The sequence below is a fragment of the Rattus rattus genome, chromosome 2 (genome assembly GCF_011064425.1).
Source record: "Rattus rattus isolate New Zealand chromosome 2, Rrattus_CSIRO_v1, whole genome shotgun sequence".
NCBI lineage: Eukaryota > Metazoa > Chordata > Mammalia > Rodentia > Muridae > Rattus > Rattus rattus.
The window spans coordinates 12,083,268-12,100,760 of record NC_046155.1 but is presented as its reverse complement, the minus strand read 5'-3'; the positions used below and the strand labels follow the sequence as shown (position 1 = coordinate 12,100,760).

At 43.9% G+C, this 17,493-nt stretch overlaps 1 protein-coding gene and 2 non-coding genes across 3 annotated transcripts in view; all 3 read right to left on the bottom strand.

Moving 5' to 3' along the window:
* Nucleotides 1-618: 618 nt before the first annotated feature.
* On the bottom strand, nucleotides 619-691 carry Trnak-uuu. The gene has a single exon. It is a non-coding gene; the product is annotated as a tRNA-Lys (tRNA).
* A 4,858-nt stretch (nucleotides 692-5,549) lies between these two features.
* On the bottom strand, nucleotides 5,550-5,622 carry Trnaf-gaa. Its single transcript has one exon. It is a non-coding gene; the product is annotated as a tRNA-Phe (tRNA).
* A 9,619-nt stretch (nucleotides 5,623-15,241) lies between these two features.
* Nucleotides 15,242-17,493, bottom strand: part of Osbp (oxysterol binding protein) — a 29,706-nt gene continuing 27,454 nt past the window's right edge. Inside the window, exon 14 of the mRNA XM_032891661.1 lies at nucleotides 15,242-17,489. Within this exon, the coding sequence (XP_032747552.1) occupies nucleotides 17,347-17,489 (143 nt within the window). The 3' untranslated portion in view covers nucleotides 15,242-17,346. The remainder of the gene's footprint in view (nucleotides 17,490-17,493) is intronic.

Below are 17,493 nucleotides of genomic sequence, written 5' to 3'. Positions count from 1 at the left end.
CATCCCCATCAAATACGGAGGCCAGCTTCATTCTGTGGCTCGCCTGAATCAAGGAAGACTCAATCTGTTTTAAACAAGCGGCGTCTTCTCCCGGGAAAACTATTTCACCACGGGGCTTGCGAACTTTTTGTATTTACGAGCCAAGTTCTTAAAATCCTGCAAGAATATGGATGAGAGTGTATGGATTGGACGTGAATGTGCACTGACATTTTTAAATTTGTCTCAGCCCCTTGAATGCACGCCCCTATGTTGTGTCCCTTTCTCCCACTAACAGACATCTCTACCTCGACTTCAGCATCTCCCGGAGCACATTTCAGAGCAGGAGAAATCGGACCTGGAGTGAAGAAGCAAGCTGTTCTGTGTGGGGTTTCAGTTCCCAGGGAAGCATCTTTTCCTGAGAACCGGGTGGGACAGTATAGGGAAACCGAGAGCCCGCCGCGCACGAGGCCGAGGCAAAGCGGTTGCTGGCGTGTCTCCCGAACTGTCGAGCTCCTTCTTAAGAAGAATCGAGCTTGTGTTGTGCTCGCCAGATTTTTAACATTTTTCTTTTTCTTTAACCAGACGTGTCTAGCAACCTAAATCTAATTGTCCTGATTACTTTCTAAAAGAAAACAGTAGCGCCCGAACAGGGACTTGAACCCTGGACCCTCAGATTAAAAGTCTGATGCTCTACCGACTGAGCTATCCGGGCTCGTGGGTGACAGCTTCAGTTCTGTAGGTGAAGAGTCCTATGGCTTTTTCTGAGCACTTATTAATGTAGAGAATTACTAGACTCTTTGCGTCTCATATAATTTCCGGGCAGAGATCACGTGAAAGTGAAAAGAAAACAAAGTGGATTACAGAGTGGTGCGTTTGCCAATCAACTGAATACAGACTTCTTCAATCAAACATGCCTTTCACTTAGGAGTTTGTTCCCTTAACTGTGAACCCCGAGTTCTGCAAAAGTGCATGAACTGAGCAGAAGCCATTTGCTAACAGTTGCCACACTACACATTTCTTTCCCTAAACCCAAACTGAAACCAGGGGTTATGCCATCAGGACGCCCTTTCTTTCAACACACAATTTTCGATTCCTCCTACCTATCCTGGGTGCCCAGGTCAAAAAAAAAATACAAGTATGTAGTACAACAGCCGAAAAGAGACGATCTAACATACCAGAAGTCCGAGCTACATACCCCAACACCCCCACCTAGACTACCTGCAGCGCCAGGAGGCTTTGCGCACGCGCAGCTCCAACCCCGAGGGCTGGACGCACCTACCCTCTCCTCTCTGATAACCCAGCATTTTATTTTTATAGAATATCTTGCTACAGTCGTTCAGTCCGCTGGGCCTTTGCTGGTGGGTGCTCTTCTCTTACCAAATAGAATGTGACCTCCCTTTCTGTTCTTTCCTTATTCCCAAACATCTGGGAAGGTGGAAAAACAATCCCTGTTTTGCTGCGTTCTCAGATGACGTTATTATAACAAAAGGAAAAAGCAAGAGAAAACAAGCAAGTGCATTAACACATACATTCACAGAGACACAGGAGTAATACCCAGGGAGTAGGTGATTTTTTTCAAGAAACAGCCCAAAGTTCCAAGAAATAAAATAATAATAATAATAATAATAATAATAATAATAATAATAAATATTTTAGGATGAGTGACAAGATGAAGGGAAAGGACTTCGTGTCTCCAGAAGAGCACATAATGGGAAAGTAGATACATAGGAAATTAACCGTAGATAAAGGTAGCTAAGGAAGTCTGTTGAGTAGATTCCTCTGGTGCAATCTACAAGCCAATAAGGGTTTATCTTTAGTTGTTCAACCTTTGTCCTTCGAGATTTGGCAATGTATGTCCTGCTTGCATGCAATTAGAAGAAAAGGTAGAGAACTTTTCCGTTGTATTGGTTACTTAATTTCCTGTGACTCAAAATAACCTTTATGCCAAAGCAGCATGTTTGGGCGCGACATGGTCTCCTCCTATTACACACTGGAGAATGTAGTTGAAGTGCCACCTTCCCTGGGGTGCTCCCTGTGACAGCTGGCAAAGCGTCATGGTGCAGAGGGTGGATGAAGGCATCTGAACTATGCCTTGTAGTTGAGTGAGGTCTTTCAGCTGTCTTCTATGCCCTTCTTGTTTGGGTCACATGTGCTTCTCGCGGGGTTCCTCCCTCCACCTCTGGCTGAAACATGGACAGGGCAAAGGTGCAACATTCCCTAGGTATGAGTGACTCCATTTTATTGAAAGGTCCCAACCTTTCCCTGAACCTGTGTATTCAGCAAGAGATGCTGAAGCAAGCTGTCAGGTTGCTCCAGAGAGACAGAACTGACTGAATACGGTTAGAGACAAAGATGTAGATAGATTTGGAAACAGAGATAGTTTAAGAATTTAGTTCAACACAAGTCCCTGGGTTCGGTCCCCAGCTCCGAAAACAAGAAAAAAGAAAAAAAAAAAAAAAAGGATTTAGTTCAAGGGGCTGAAGGGATGCCCACTCAGAGCCTACCCCACCTGTGGCCCATACATATACTGCCACCAAACTAGATAAGATGGATGAAGCAAAGAAGTGCAGGCTGACAGGAACCGGATGTAGATCTCTCCTGAGAGACACAGCCAGAATATGGCAAATACATAGGTGAATGCCAGCAGCAAACCACTGAACTGAGAACAGGACCCCCGTTGAAGGAATCAGAGAAAGGACTGGAAGAGCTCGAAGGGGCTTGAGATCCCATATAAACAACAATGCCAAGCAACCAGAGCTTCCAGGGACTAAGCCACTACCCAAAGACTAAACATGGACTGACTCTGGACTCCAACTGCATAGGTAGCAATGAATAGCCTAGTAAGAGCACCAGTGGAAGGGGAAGCTCTTGGTCCTGCCAAGACTGAACCCCCAGTGAACGTGATTGTTGGGAGGAGGGCGGTAATGGGAGGAGGATGGGGAGGGAAACATCCATATAGAAGGGGAGGAAGAGGGGTTAGGGGATGTTGGCCCGGAAACCAGGAAAGGTAATAACAATTGAAATGTAAATAAGAAATACCCAATTTAATAAAGATGGAGGAAAAAAAGAGTTTAGTTCAAACAGCTGTGGTAGTTTTAAGTTCAAAACCAGTAGGGTCCCAAATTTCCTCAGTCCGGATAGCAGCTGGCACTGGCAGACCTACGCCTGTCAACCTTGATTAGAGCCGTTTCTTCTCGCAGTAGAGATGGGTCACCGGAGAGATGCGTAACTGATCACAGGGCTGCGAATAGGAGACTACTCAGCTAAACAGACCGTCTACATCAACCCCACCACCACTTACGCTTAGAGAACGCTGCAGAAGAGAAGACAGAAAGAACCTAAGAGTTGAAAGATGAGAAGGCTTGCTGCCGAATGCTATCCTTGCTGCCGAATGCTTTCCTTTGAACATGACCTGGCTATCAAGTTCATGAGCTCACTGCATCGGTGGTTACCTACGCGAGGCCTGCACAAAATCAAGCCAGCCTAAAATCTCATGCTGGACAGGTAGCTGATCTTCAGGCCCCACACCACACCGAAATTATCGGCGTTGGATACTGGCTGGAGAGGTGGTCACTGGGAAGTTTCCCAAGCCCTAGTGCATGGCACCACACACCCATGCACATAATCCACTGGACTCACTGGGGTGCGTGGGGGCGTGGAAACTTGGGTGGGGATGTGTTGGAGGGATATGAGTAGAGTCGGAGAGGGAAACGGGGATGGATATGATCATATTTCATTGCATGCATATATGATATCCTCAAAAAAAATTTTTTTTAAAAAAGGGAAACCCTGTAGGGCAGGCTGAGGGTGTAAATAGATGCAAGTCCTTGGGTGTAATGAAGCAGGCATAATTCCAAATACAGGGGCAGGCCAGTCCGCCAGACACACACGCGGGGATTCCTGAACCCAAGTTTTTAGAATTCCTTTCTCATTAGAAAGCCATCTTTGCTCTTAAGGGTTGAAAATGATTGCATGGAGCAAACGACATGTGGAGAATAGTTGGCCTTGCTGGAAGTGGGCTGATTTGAATATTATTTATAATTTGTACTTGTTTAGGTTACACTTATGTATGCATGTATGGGGGGGCGGTGCACACATACCACAGTGCCTATGGGAAGGTCAGAGGACAGTTTTCTCCTTCCACCAAGTAGAACCTGGGAAATAAATCCAGATCATCAGGCCTGGCTGATTTATTATTACCCACTGAGCCATTTTGCTGACCCTGGTTATATCTTTGAAAAGCACACACACACACACACACACACACACACACACACACACACACACTCCACATTAACATGTAGGCTGGTGTTTAACCAAATAACCAACCACTATCACATCACACAGCCAACTTGACACAAAATTACTCATGACTCATGTGACATCCATCATCCAAAGTTTGAACTGGTCAGTTTATTGGATGGCCATTTTGATTTGTTCTGGTCATCATTTGAGTTTCAAGAGTCTCTGACCAAAATTCATCTTTCCATCCAAGAACCGAATGATTTGGTGAATAAAGCGTCTTATCATATAGCCGCTTGGCAGACCAACAGGTTGGGAAGTTTAAGAGTCGGTTTGCCGAAAGCTTCGGGGTTTGTTGTTTTAGCACAATGTGTGTCCTTAGATTGTGCGATTTGGATCTCGCTCTTCTCTGACCACGTTTCTACCTGGCACCAGGCTGCATGGGAGGCTCTGCTTACTCCACTGAGCATTGCTTCATTGTTTGACACATCACTCTAGCACGTTTTGGCTTTGTTTATTGTTTTGTATTAAAATCCAATCCAATGCCTTCAGAATCTTTTGTTTAATACCACAGTACAGTAGAACTGTGGCCATCTTAAGTTCAGTTTATCTTGAGTTCTTGACGCCGGGTATATTTGCTGGGACACAAGGTGAATGAACAGGAGGTTGTGTAATAGTGGTTTTCGATGTGGTAAACTAGAATACAGGGCACTAAGTTACAGCCGAATTCCACGGAAACGATACCTGCTTTACATGTCCTCGCAAAATTTGGGACAGTGCTTATTCCAAAGGGTTATGTCTCTGAAATCCACATTTAATCGCGAGTGCTGCATTTGGAGTGATAACGCTAGTGTCTTTTCTAAACCAGAAAAGGCCTCCTTCCTTGCCTGCACCCACGACCTGTCTGCCGGTCCTGATTATTGTTAGCTCAGACAGACAAAGCCTCTGCGCCAAAAGGAGCCAGGCTGTGATCTGGGCTTCTGAACCATCCGGCTGTAGGACCCAGCTCAGCCACACCCTGTGACCAGCCTGAGCCGGAGCTCCAAAGTTATTAGCTGGCAGGCAACATATAGGAAGCCCGAAAGAAGGGTGAGGTAATCAAGAAGAGAGCTGAGCTCCTGTTGAGTGCAAATCGGGGCACACTAACTCTGTATTATACAAAAATAAAACGGGGACACATGATGACCTCAGAGGGGAAGTAACATAAAGGACACAGATGTATAGAGTGAGGGAAAGGAGTAAGTTCCTAAGTGTTAAGTTCCACTACGGGTGGAGATCACAAAGGAAATTCAATTACATACACGTGGTTGCACTGCTTACAAAATCACTGCCGAAACCCGGGATCGAACCAGGGACCTTTAGATCTTCAGTCTAACGCTCTCCCAACTGAGCTATTTCGGCTGTGCTTACAGAGGTTTTTTAACCTGTGTAATTATAATGAGGAAATACATTTTTGTGCTACTAAGTTAAGTAAATTTAGCCAAGAATGTAACAAAAGTAATAAAGTTTCTTTTACTAATGTATTTATCTTTATTTAGGACCTTATTTACTACCTAGAACCCATTACTTCTCAAGTGATGTCTCTTATTGTCCAGCAATTTGTTTCACTCCGTTAAAAATACTTAATTTTTTTTAAAAAAAAATTAAACTCAAAAGGTATTTTAAAGTAATGAGTATTGCCTAGGGCCTCATATACACTAGGCGGTGCACTGACACTGAGCTACAGACACAGTCTGATTCATGAATTTTTGAGATTGTAATTCCTAGTCGTTACAAATACATGCTTAACAGAAGCTAGTTACACACACACAGAGACACAGACAGACAGACAGACAGACAGACAGACAGACAGACAGACACACACACACACACACACACGGCCATTTGCAAACTCTTCACATGAGGTAGACTTTCCATGTCACCACAATAGGAGTTACAGGACCTTTCAAACTGGAGGAAGTCAGCTCTGGATTAATGATATCCCTAACACGCTGGCTGTCTCCCACCTGTCTCCCATTTCACAGCTGGACATTCCTCACATGCATTTAATTTGAAAGTGTCTTAAGTTCCCTACAGCTATCAAGAATAATCCAGTTTTTCATACTAAGTTGATTCCTAAGAAGGGAGACCATGAGCTTATTGTAAAGTGAAGTGAACAGATGACCTTGGTTTAGGACTTACAGTAAGTAGGGACTGAGTCCAGATCGCCTCTTTCAAGAGACTGAGGGCAAAGTACATCCCAGGTGCGTATTAGGTCTCAAACCTGGGACAAAATGAGATAGATTTCACATATCAAAGTAGACACTGGCCTCCAGGTTTTCAAAGCATCTCTCTGTCCCTGCCTGTTACCAGATTCCCCAGGCTTGCATACCACCACCAGTGCCCCACTCCTCTCCCCTCTCCTCACAAGGCTCAAAGTCATGTCCACTCTGGGATTCTCCCAGATGTCTGCTTCTAGCTATGCCTCCCTTTTATCTATAATCAACTTTCTCCCTCACTATATCTAGAAAGAGTCGTGTCCTTTCTTTCCTTTCTTTTCCTTCCCTTTCCTTTCCTTTCCTTTCCTTCCCTTTCCTTTCCTTTCCCTTCCTTTCCCTTCCTTTCCTTTCCTTTTTTTGCCCCATCCAGTACAGAGCTACCACACCTCAACTAGATGCAGGCAAGGTTTTTGCAGACCCAGAAGTCTTGTTTAAACATCATCATTTTGCTTTCTCTACATTGTTGTAGTAGGAAAAATCCTAAAATAATGACCACCTTCCCAGCCCTCCAGATACCACCCCCCAGGAAAGAAAACCACATAATCAATAGGACCATTAATATGATAGGATTTCCCTTTTATGGTTAGGTTATCCTAAACAGCACATCTGACTCTAAAGTGTTCGATTATTTATTAGTCATGAAGAATTTTTTTTTCCCGGATAAGGGGTAGAGGTAGAGAGGAGCAGAGACTTGAAAGCAGAGAACAGAGGACAGAGAAGGGCAGAAGGGAAGGCAGAAAGGGCAGGAAGGGACAGACCCACCGCCGGGAGCAGAGAGAGAAACAGGTATGGTTAATCTTGCTGTTCAGCTTGATCCTATTGAAAGATGCCCACAGGGTAAGTACACTTCTGAGTGAGTCGTGAGGTTACTTCCACAGGAGATCACCAGGGCTGTGACCTAATCACTTGTTTAAACAATTTAAAGATTCCAAATTTAAACAGGTAATTAGGTGGTGGTAAATTATGGAAGTTGTGCCTTTGGAAGAAGGGCATCACACAGGGAAGGGGATAAAAAGGCATTTCTTAACCCTGGTCCTTCCTGTCACTCCTCTACACTTCCTGGTGACCTCGTTCCACTATATATATATATATATATATATAGTACATGACTGAAGCCATGAACTACAATAAACCCTTCTTCCCCTTAACTGTTTCTTTCTGGTATTTGTCTCAGCAACAGAATGTCTGGCCAGCATGGGCTTCTCCAGCTGCTTGCGGAAGAAACTCGTTAAACCTAAGAAGCTCTCTGGGCTTGAGGCTGGAGACCACGTGATAAGGGCTGCCTGTAGCCCCTGGGATGAGAGTAGCTCCTCCATGACAGTTAACAAGGAAACTGACCCTTTACCACAAAAGAAGCTAAAGGATGCCAGCAAGGAGACATTTGAAAGGAGACATCCCTAATATGCCTAGTAAGAACTCAACCAAATCTTTTCTTCTCATGAGACCCTGAACAAAGAAGGCAGCCGTGTGGACTCCTCACCTCCAGGACTGAGCATAGGCAGGCCTTGCTTTAAGTCACCAGGCATATATATGGTAATTAGGTGTGCAGCAATGAAGAACCACTACCTGCTGTGTAGACTTCGTGTATACATGACAAAGGGTGACTTAAATCCTAGCCTGACCAGATGCTTGCCTGGGATTCAGGGTGAGTCAGTTCCTTCATAGTCATATTTAAGATTATATAGATTATATAGTACAATTGTTACATATATACTAGCCTAACCTCAGTTCCTCAGTTGAATCGGAATCTCTGTAGGTTATATGTGTATGTATGTATGTATGTATGTATGTATGTATGTATGTATGTGTGTGCGTGTATTTGCATGTATATACTCTTGCTTGTCCTTAGAGTTGGCCAAATGATCTGTGGTTTCCCTCGGTCTTAGATCTCAGACTACATAGAAGAACCATGTTTAAAATTGTTTCTCAAAGCAGGTCACCAGGGTACATGCCTATAATACCAGGATTTGGAAGGTGGAGGAGGGAAGATCAGGAGTTCAAGGTCATCACTGGCTATATTGTGAATTCGAAGGCAGCCTGGGCAATAGTAGAACTTATCTCAAAAAAAAAAAAAAAACAAAAAGTTTTGTTTTGTTTTTGATATCACCACAGGTACCTACAACAAAGCAAACCTAAAAATGAACTGGCTTTCTCTCAAAGGTTTTCCTTCCTGCCTTCCTTCTTTATTTTTTTGAAATTCCAGAACTATATAAACCAGGCTGGCTTTAAACTCACTAGCTAAGGATGGATGACCTTGAACTCTGATCGTCTCTGCTTTCATAATGTTAAGATTAAGTGTGTGTTACAATCTCCCAAATTGTTTTACTTTAGTTATGTATGCATGTTTGTAATTGTGTGTGGAAGCATTCATGTGAGGGCAGGTTCCTACAAAAGCCAAAGGACATCAGATGTACTGAAGTGTATGTAGTTCTAGGCAGGCATAAGCTAGGAACAGAATTCTGGTCCTCTTTTTTTTTTTTTTATTTTATTTCTTTACTTACATTTCAAAGGTTATTCCCCTTCCGGGATTCCTGCCCATAAGCCCCCATTCCCTCCCCTCCCCCTCCCCCATACAGGTATTCCCCCTATACATCCGCCTTATTGCCCTCCCCCATATTCCCCTGCACTGGGGGTCCAAACTTGGCAAGACCAAGGGCTTTCCCTTCCACTGGTGCCCCAACAAGGCTATTCTCTGCTACATATGCAGTTGGAGCCCTGGGTCAGTCCATGTATAATCTTTCGGTAGTGGTTTAGTCCCTGGAAGCTCTGGTTGTTTGGCATTGTTGTTTTTAATGGGGTTGCAAGCTCCTTCAACTCTTTCAATACCTCCTCTAATACCCCCCAAGGGGGTCCTGTTCTCAGTTCAGTGGTTTGCTGCTAGCATTGACATCTGTATTAGACAGGCTCTGGATGTGTCTCTCAGGAGAGATCTATAACCAGTCCTTTTCCGCATGCATTTTTTAGCTTCATCAATCTTATCTAGTTTTGGTGGCTGTACACATGTGGGCCACATGTGTGTCAGGCTCTAAGTGACCATTCCTTGAGTCACTGCTCTAAACTTTGCTTCCATATCTCCTCCTATGAATATTTTCCCCCTTTTAAGAAGGAGTGGGAGCATCTGCATTTTGGTCATCCTTCTTCTTGAGCTTCTTGTGGTCTGTAGATTGCATCTTGGGTAATTCAAGCATTTGGGCTAATATCCACTTATCAATGAGTGCATACCAAGTGTGTTTTTCTGTGATTGAGTAACCTCACTCAGGATATTTTCGTTTATTCCATTTGCCTATGAATTTCATGAAGTCATTGTTTTTGATAGCTGAGTAGTACTCCATTGTGTAGATGTACCACATTTTTTGAATCCATTCCTCTGTTGAGCATCTGGGTTCTTCCCAGCTTCTGGCTGTTATAAATAAGGCTGCTATGAACATAGTGGAGCATGTGTCTTCGTTGTATGTTGGAGCATCTTTTGGGTATATGCCCAAGAGAGGTATAGATGGGTCCTCAGGTAGTAGAATGTCCAATTTTCTGAGGAACCTCCAGACTGATTTCCAGAGTGGTTGTACCAGTTTGCAATCCCACCAACAATGGAAGAGTGTTCCTCTTTCTCCACATCCTTGCCAGCATCTGCTGTGACCTGAGTTTTTTATCTTAGCCATTCTGACTGGTGTGAGGTGGAATCTCAGGGTTGTTTTGATCTGCATTTCCCTGATGACTTAAGGATGTTGAACATTTCTTTAGGTGCTTTTTGGCCATTCAATAATCCTCAGCTGAGAATGTTTTGTTTAGCTCTGTACCCCATTTTTAATAGGGTGATTTGACTCTCTGGAATCTAACTTCTTGAGTTCTTTGTATATTTTGGATATTAGCCCTCTATCAGATGGAGGATTGGTAAAGATCTTTTGCCATTTTGTCCTAATGACAGTGTCTTTTGCTTTACAAAACCTTTGCAGTTTTATGAGGTTCCATTTGTCCATTTGAGCATAAGTCATTGGTGTTCAGGAAATTTTCCCCAGTGTCCATGTGTTCGTGACTTTTCCCCACTTTTTCTTCTATTAGTTTGAGTGTATCTGGTTTGATGTGGAAGTCTTTAATCCACTTGGACTTAAGCTTAGTACATGGTGATCAGAATGGATCAATTTGCATTCTTCTACATGCTGACCTCCAGTTGAACCAGCACCATTTGTTGTTGAAAATGCTGTCTTTCTTCCATTGGATGGTTTTAGCTCCCTTGTCAAAGATCAAGTGGCTATAGGTGTGTGGGTTCATTTCTGGGTCTTCAATTCTATTCCACTGGTCTATCTGCCTTCTCTGTGTCAATACCATACAGTTTTTATGACTATAAGAGCATTACTCTTAACCACTGAGCCATTTCTCTCTTTTCAAAACTCCTATTACTGTCTTAGGGTTTCAATTGCTGTGAGGAAACACCATGACCAAAAGCAAGTTAGGGAGGAAAGAGCTTATTTATTTGGCTTAAAGTTCCATATCACCATTGAAGTAAGTCAGACAGGAACTCAAACAGGGCAGGAAATAGGGGCAAGAGCTGATGCAGAGACCATGGAGGGATGCCCTTTACTGACTTGCTCCTGTGACTTTATCTGTCTGCTTTCTTATAGATCGTAGGACTGCCAGCCCAAGGATAGCACCGCCCGCAATGGGCTGCACCCTCCCTCATTAGTCACCAATTTTAAAAATGTCTTACATCTGGGTCTCACAGCGGCGTTTTCTCAGCTGAGGCTCCCTCCTCTCAGATGACTCTAGCTTGTGTCAAAGTGACACAAGCTACCCAGGACACTTGACCTTCCATCTGAGTTTCCTAGGTCACTTGCAAAACCTTCCCCTCTCTGCCTCTCTTCATCCCATAGACTCTTCATCCCAATTAGAATTCTTCTGTTTCTCATCTTTCCTCTCCAGCCTCTTAACTGGTCTTATTCATAAATTGTTTCTACCTGAAATTCAATATCCTACTTACTAGTTAAAAACAAAAGCTGAGGCTTCTAAAGGCACTTGGAGTCTTCTGTGGGTGGGGCCACACCCCTCTTCAGTGCCTAGCTCAGTGTTTTTTTTTTAAGCTTGAGGAATTAGGTGAGAAGACTAGCAGCTGAATGAAAAGTCATGCACTGTTCAGTTAGCCTCAGAAGACTTGTGGTGGTGAGGAGGTGGCAAACCCCTTTAGTCCCAGGAAGAGGCAGGAGGATCTCTGGGTTTGAGGCCATCCTGGTCTACATAGAGAACTCTATGTAGTCAGGGCTACACAGGGAGGCCCTGTCTCAAAAAACAAACAGAAGCTAGGCAAGGTATAGCTATAGAAAAAGCTTACCAGGAAAGAGCACTCAGGAGTGGAAATGGACTAGCGAGCTGAGCAAAGCCCCAAGGCTGGTGAATGCCTTGACTTTAAACTAGCAATACATGAGGTCACTGCAAGGACACCTGCCTGGACCTTGCTCTCCTTTTGTCTGTGCAACACACTTGCATCACCCTTCCCCTAATGTCTGCTTAGCTTTGCAAATCATAGCTCAAACTCTTCTGGTTCTCGAAGACTTCTCTGACATGTCTCCATACACTTTTCTCCCAGCTCCCGACAGGCTACAGTGCCTTGCACCACCTGTCAAACTTGAATGCAATTGGCTGTTTACCTAATCTATTTGTATTCCCAATCAGTTAGATTATCAGGCTCGGGTAAATGCTTAATGAGTGAGGCTGAGTGAATGAAAGAAAATGTTGCTAGCCATATTCTAAAATGAACTTGTGTTTAGTAACTTTCTAAAATCATCTGGTCACGCTCAGAGGACATGACCTCTGTAGGCTATTTATGGAGGATTCTAAGTAACTGACCACAGTGCTAGAGATCAAACCGAAGCCATGTACACATTCTGGCACACTAGAGCTACCCCCAAATCCCTGGAGCTCTTTAGGTTCTGTCCTTTGAAGACCTCTCATGTGACCACTCAGCACTTTCCCTGAAGGAACAATGAACCAAAGCAGTATAGATCTGAAAGGGTAATGGGACTATGGTTTACAATAGGAACTTCAGAAACGACACAAGGCTCAGAATTCTTCCAGTGAGTAAAGAAGGGTGGACAAGTGTGTCTCATAATTTTTTTTGACAGGGTCTCATGAGAACCAAGCTGGCCTCAAATGCACTATGTTGCCAATAATGACCTTGAACTATCCTCCCATCTCCACGTCCTAAAGGCACAAAAGATTCACAGGTGTTCACCATTCCTGGTGGTTCTGAATTTTGTTCCAAAAAATGTACATCTATAATGAACAAAATCTGAATATTTTCTATGCCACTTTTTGAGATTTTATTTTACTGACCCTATAGAGCGAATCCTTGAAGTGTACGGGTTGAACAAGTTTGTTGGATGTGCATATGTGTTTTTTCTTTTTATAAACAAGGGAGAAGCACCTAGGTCATCACGTTGGAGACAGTACTCTGTAGTAAGCTATAGAAAAACGCCCCCAAGATCTGGTTGATACTGCAGGAGTAAGGACCATGGCCTTTGCACAGTGCATAGTCCTCTTGGGAGAACTCAGGGACATTATACTGGAGTATAAAGTTCAGCGGTGTTGTGGTGCAAGCTGCGCTTAGGTACACTTTCTCGCTTGAGGTTACTGATACTGCTGTGGTTCCTTTTGTTATCACTGCTTGACATTCCACAGTTTGAAAGCTCTGGAAGGCTCTGTCCTTGTTCCTCCTCGAATGTAGGGAACAGTGGCTCTCTTCCTCCTCACTGTCATCTCTTCTTTCCCCACAGGATGGAAATCTCTGCTGCTTTTCGACTCTGTGGAAATGAAGGCTGGGGAATTCAAACAGAATGGGAACCGACAAACTTACTCTTATTTGCCTAAGACAGCATGGTGAACCATCTGTGGTGAACCATCATCTAGGTTTGTGGGACTTTAAAGGTCTCTGAATGTAATGATTTGAAATTTTGCTGAGTCCTACGTGTTGAATCATGTTGGACCCTGACCCTCAGGATCCACATTCCAACTCACGTCATGTTATTAGATCAAGGAGGGATCATTACACATTGTGGCTGTTTCATTGCCCCAATGTTGGAATTAAATTGTGATGGTGCTTGAGATCTAATAGGACTATCAGGAATGCCTCACACCTACTGCTGTGCTTTTCACCTTGCTCGAAAACAAAGTAACAAAACTTCACAGCAATTTAACATCCAATCTTCTAATAATAATGAGGTGGTTTCTCCAAGAACCTGGTACAAAAACAATCGCTGATAACAGCTTGTTTTGCTGACTTGAGGTCTGAAAAACCCAGTCTTTGGGGCAGAGCTTTAAAAGAAATGGTAGTCCAAATAAGCCTGTGCAGACAGTCAAGCACTTCAGCAGCAGAATGTGACAGTCAGAGAACACGAGGGTGGCTTAAGAGGTCAGAAACTCCGGTTAGCTACACCCAGCTTTTGAATTCCAACACTGACCAGCCAATCAGCTGTGTGACCCCGAACAAATCTAGTTTCTCTGAGTGCCTTTTTTATTTATTTTATTTTTATTTTTTTGGTTCTTTTTTTTTGGAGCTGGGGACCGAACCCAGGGCCTTGCGCTTCCTAGGCAAGCGCTCTACCACTGAGCTAAATCCCAACCCCTCTGAGTGCCTTTTTTTTAACTGTCAAAATGATCCTAACATTTTTTCTCTTTAAAGCTATGTGGCCCAGGGCTCTCGATACTACAGGCTCGGGGTTCCTCATGGCCAGGATCCTTTGCTGTATTCTCTGACTGGAGTGCTCTCTGCAAATATCCCAGTGGACAGAACACTTGGGTCCTCTGGGAACTCTTTTTTTTTTTTTTCTCTCTCAGAACTGGGGACCGAACCCAGGGCCTTGTACTTGCTAGGCAAGTGCTCTACCACTGAGCTAAATCCCCAACCCGACTGGAGTGCTCTCTAGGCCTATACCCTATTCTTCCCCAGCCTGGACTTTGCAGAGAAAAAGTAAAATGGTGTCATTGCTTGAAAAAAGTCTTTTTTGCTTTTGAGATAGGATCTATGTACCTCAGGTTGGTCTGGAGCTTGTAATTGCCCTGCCTCCTCGAGACTGCCTACACCACCTTTATTCTTTAGAGACTCTTCTCCAAGTTACCCAGACTTGAGCTCCTGGGTGACATGGGGAATTTGCCCCAGCCTCCTGAATGCTGGAATGACAAGTGTGCCCTTTTAAATGAAAGGTCTTTGAACCCATACATCAAACAGCTAAGAATTTTGAGAATGCAGCTTTGACTAGATTTTCTTTCTCAGGGCTGGGGATTGAAGCGAGGCCAGGCAGTAATATTGTAGGTAAACCCTCGACCCCTAAGTCATATCCTCCACCCTACATTTTCCTTTGAAGGGAAGCAGGCCCAGAATCAGAAACATTAGTTATGTTTCTCTATGCTAAGACAGGACAATGGCAAAAGTCACACTGAAATGTATTAGGGCTGTTAAGGCCATTCCTTGGCTCATGAACCTGGAATGACGTTGAAGAATTAAAATATAGGAGCTTGAGTGATGGCTTAGTCTTTAATAGCACTTACTGCTCTTGCAAAAAACCTTCAGTTTAGTTCCCAGACCCACGTGGTGGTTCACCGTCTGGTTATCCGTCTGACCTCCGTGGCTACCAGACATGCATGTGGTACACATACATACTCACAGCAAAACACTCATATACAAAAAATCCCCAAACAAAACAAATCACCACTGGCCTAGTCTCTCTCTGTCCACCACTATTTCCTGACTGTTAGGAGTAGAAGCAAATCAGACAATATAGATTTTTAAAAATTATTTAATTTAGTAGTTTTTTTTTTTTTGAAAAAAAGCAATAAGGCATAAAAACTGAAAATATATATAGATATATATATATAGTCTTATTTTGCTTTCATGTGACTTTATTCCATCTTCAGGACTTCTAAGCTTCTTCCGTTAGCAGGGATCTGGGAAATCAAGCTAGAAATGTAGTGCAGATAGAGGGGAAGGGGCTAAAGCAAGGAGGTTCCTTGGGAAATTTCCACTCTATCCAAAGCCTCCAGAGATGGTGCCCATTTTATGGGCCTCCCTGGAGTAACCCCTTGTGCTGGGGAAAGTCTTCTTAGGAGGAAATTCCCTAGTGCTCATTCTTTGATCATTTTTTATCTAGGGAAGGAGAGCCGGTAGGGAAGGACTGAGAATACTAATTTACCCAGTAAAATCCAATTTCCCTGGAGGGATAGCGTCCTCTGGAATGGTATTTTCCCCAAGGACCCACACTGGCTGAGGCTCAACAGTTAAGGAACAAAAACAAAAACACTAACAAAAAGTACACAAGGAAGGCACCTCAATTTATGACCCTCAACCAAGAGTGGGTTGCACAAGGGTTACATTTCTGAACAGGACCCTAGAACTCAAAGAAAACCTGAAGGGTGCCAGCGCCAGCAGGAGCAGTTCCCACAGGGCACGAGGGCGCTTAGCTCACAGCCTTAGGAGAACATTCTTTTGGGATTTAGCCTGAGCTGGCTGGGATATAAGGAAGCTAGAAATCACCCTCTTGACTTTCTACCCGTACTCCTCCTAGGGAAGGAAACTGAGGCAGGAAAAAGACTAGGACTTCCTTTCCAAGAGCCACATGTGATCAGAAAAGCTGAGCTGAGGCAGCAGCAGGTAGGTGACAAAACCCTCCTCCTCATCCCTGTTCAGCAACTGCCACACATGACCCTGCCTGGGGCTGCAACGCCCCTCAAACATGGAAAGCAGAGGTGCACCAACCCATATTAACGCGCATTTGAGAGTCCCAGGAGACAGGTGATATTAAAAAAACCAAAATTCTTCATGAGAAAGGGGAGAACCAAAAAAAAAAAAAAAATTAGATTTTCTCTACACACACACATATATATATATAATATACAGATGATTTAACACATTATTCCAGAAGTGGCTCCATTCTACTGGGACTTCCAAGATGAACACATTTGTTGCAGAGAAACTTCTTCCATATTCTGAAGTGTGCAGAATGGATCAGGCAATGTTTGCTCCAGACTGTGGCACAAACTCAAAATGGCATTGTGCCAGGAAAGAGAAGCCAGAAAGGCAATGAGAGACAGGATAAGGAGGGACTGGGAAGGTACAAGGAGTAGCAGTCTTCTTCCACCCTGCCTGTGTTCTCAGAGGTTCTCCACCTGAGGGAGTCCATAAAACCCCTTTATGAGGATAGTGTCACCCTCTTATCAACCACCACAGAGGCCTCTGGTTGCTGTCAAAGCAGACAGAACACAGAGGGTACTGTATGCAAGTGAAGGTAAAATCTCCCGGAAAGTAACTCAATACTCAAGCCCTAGAGAACAATCTTTCCTGCAGATGCTCCAAAACCTTAGTTACCACACGATGCCCTGTTAAACCAAGCCCACGTGGGAGTACATTTCCTAACATTGAGACCTGTGCACGATGCCTCTGCTGGTTAAATCTTACGTGTTTCTTTTGAAAGGAACTTTAAAATCAGTTCTTGCTCTGAACAGCACCAAATGCTCATGAATCACAATCGTATGCAGATCTTGGCTGGGCAGGATACTACAAGGTAAGGGTGGATGACACCATCTTATATGAGGCAGAGGGAGAACACTTACTTGCCTTTGCAGATGTAGAATAACACTAACTTTCAGCCACTAAACCTCTCCCTTATACACATGGGTATCTACTACGTCGATTTCAGCATCAATCAGCTAAGGCAACCAGCCAATCACCACCATGGGTGTCTGCTTCTGGTGATTGATTTGGAAAAAGTGATTGGTTAAGACAGACAAATTTGAGGAAAGCACTTGGTAAGAGTCCCAGCTGCCAGCCTTCACGGACATCCTCTGCCGTCTTCTCCGATCAGCCCTCTTCCTTTGAGTTACAGCTGCTTCAGAAAATGTCTGGGCAAGAACCCCAGTCCTGCTTTTCCTTACATTCCCAGTACTCGCCCCTATAAACATGGGTTAGCTCCTTGGTGACAGGGTCCTTCTTCCGCTCAAACCACAGTGCTTTATAGGGGTCATATGGTGTGCCTAA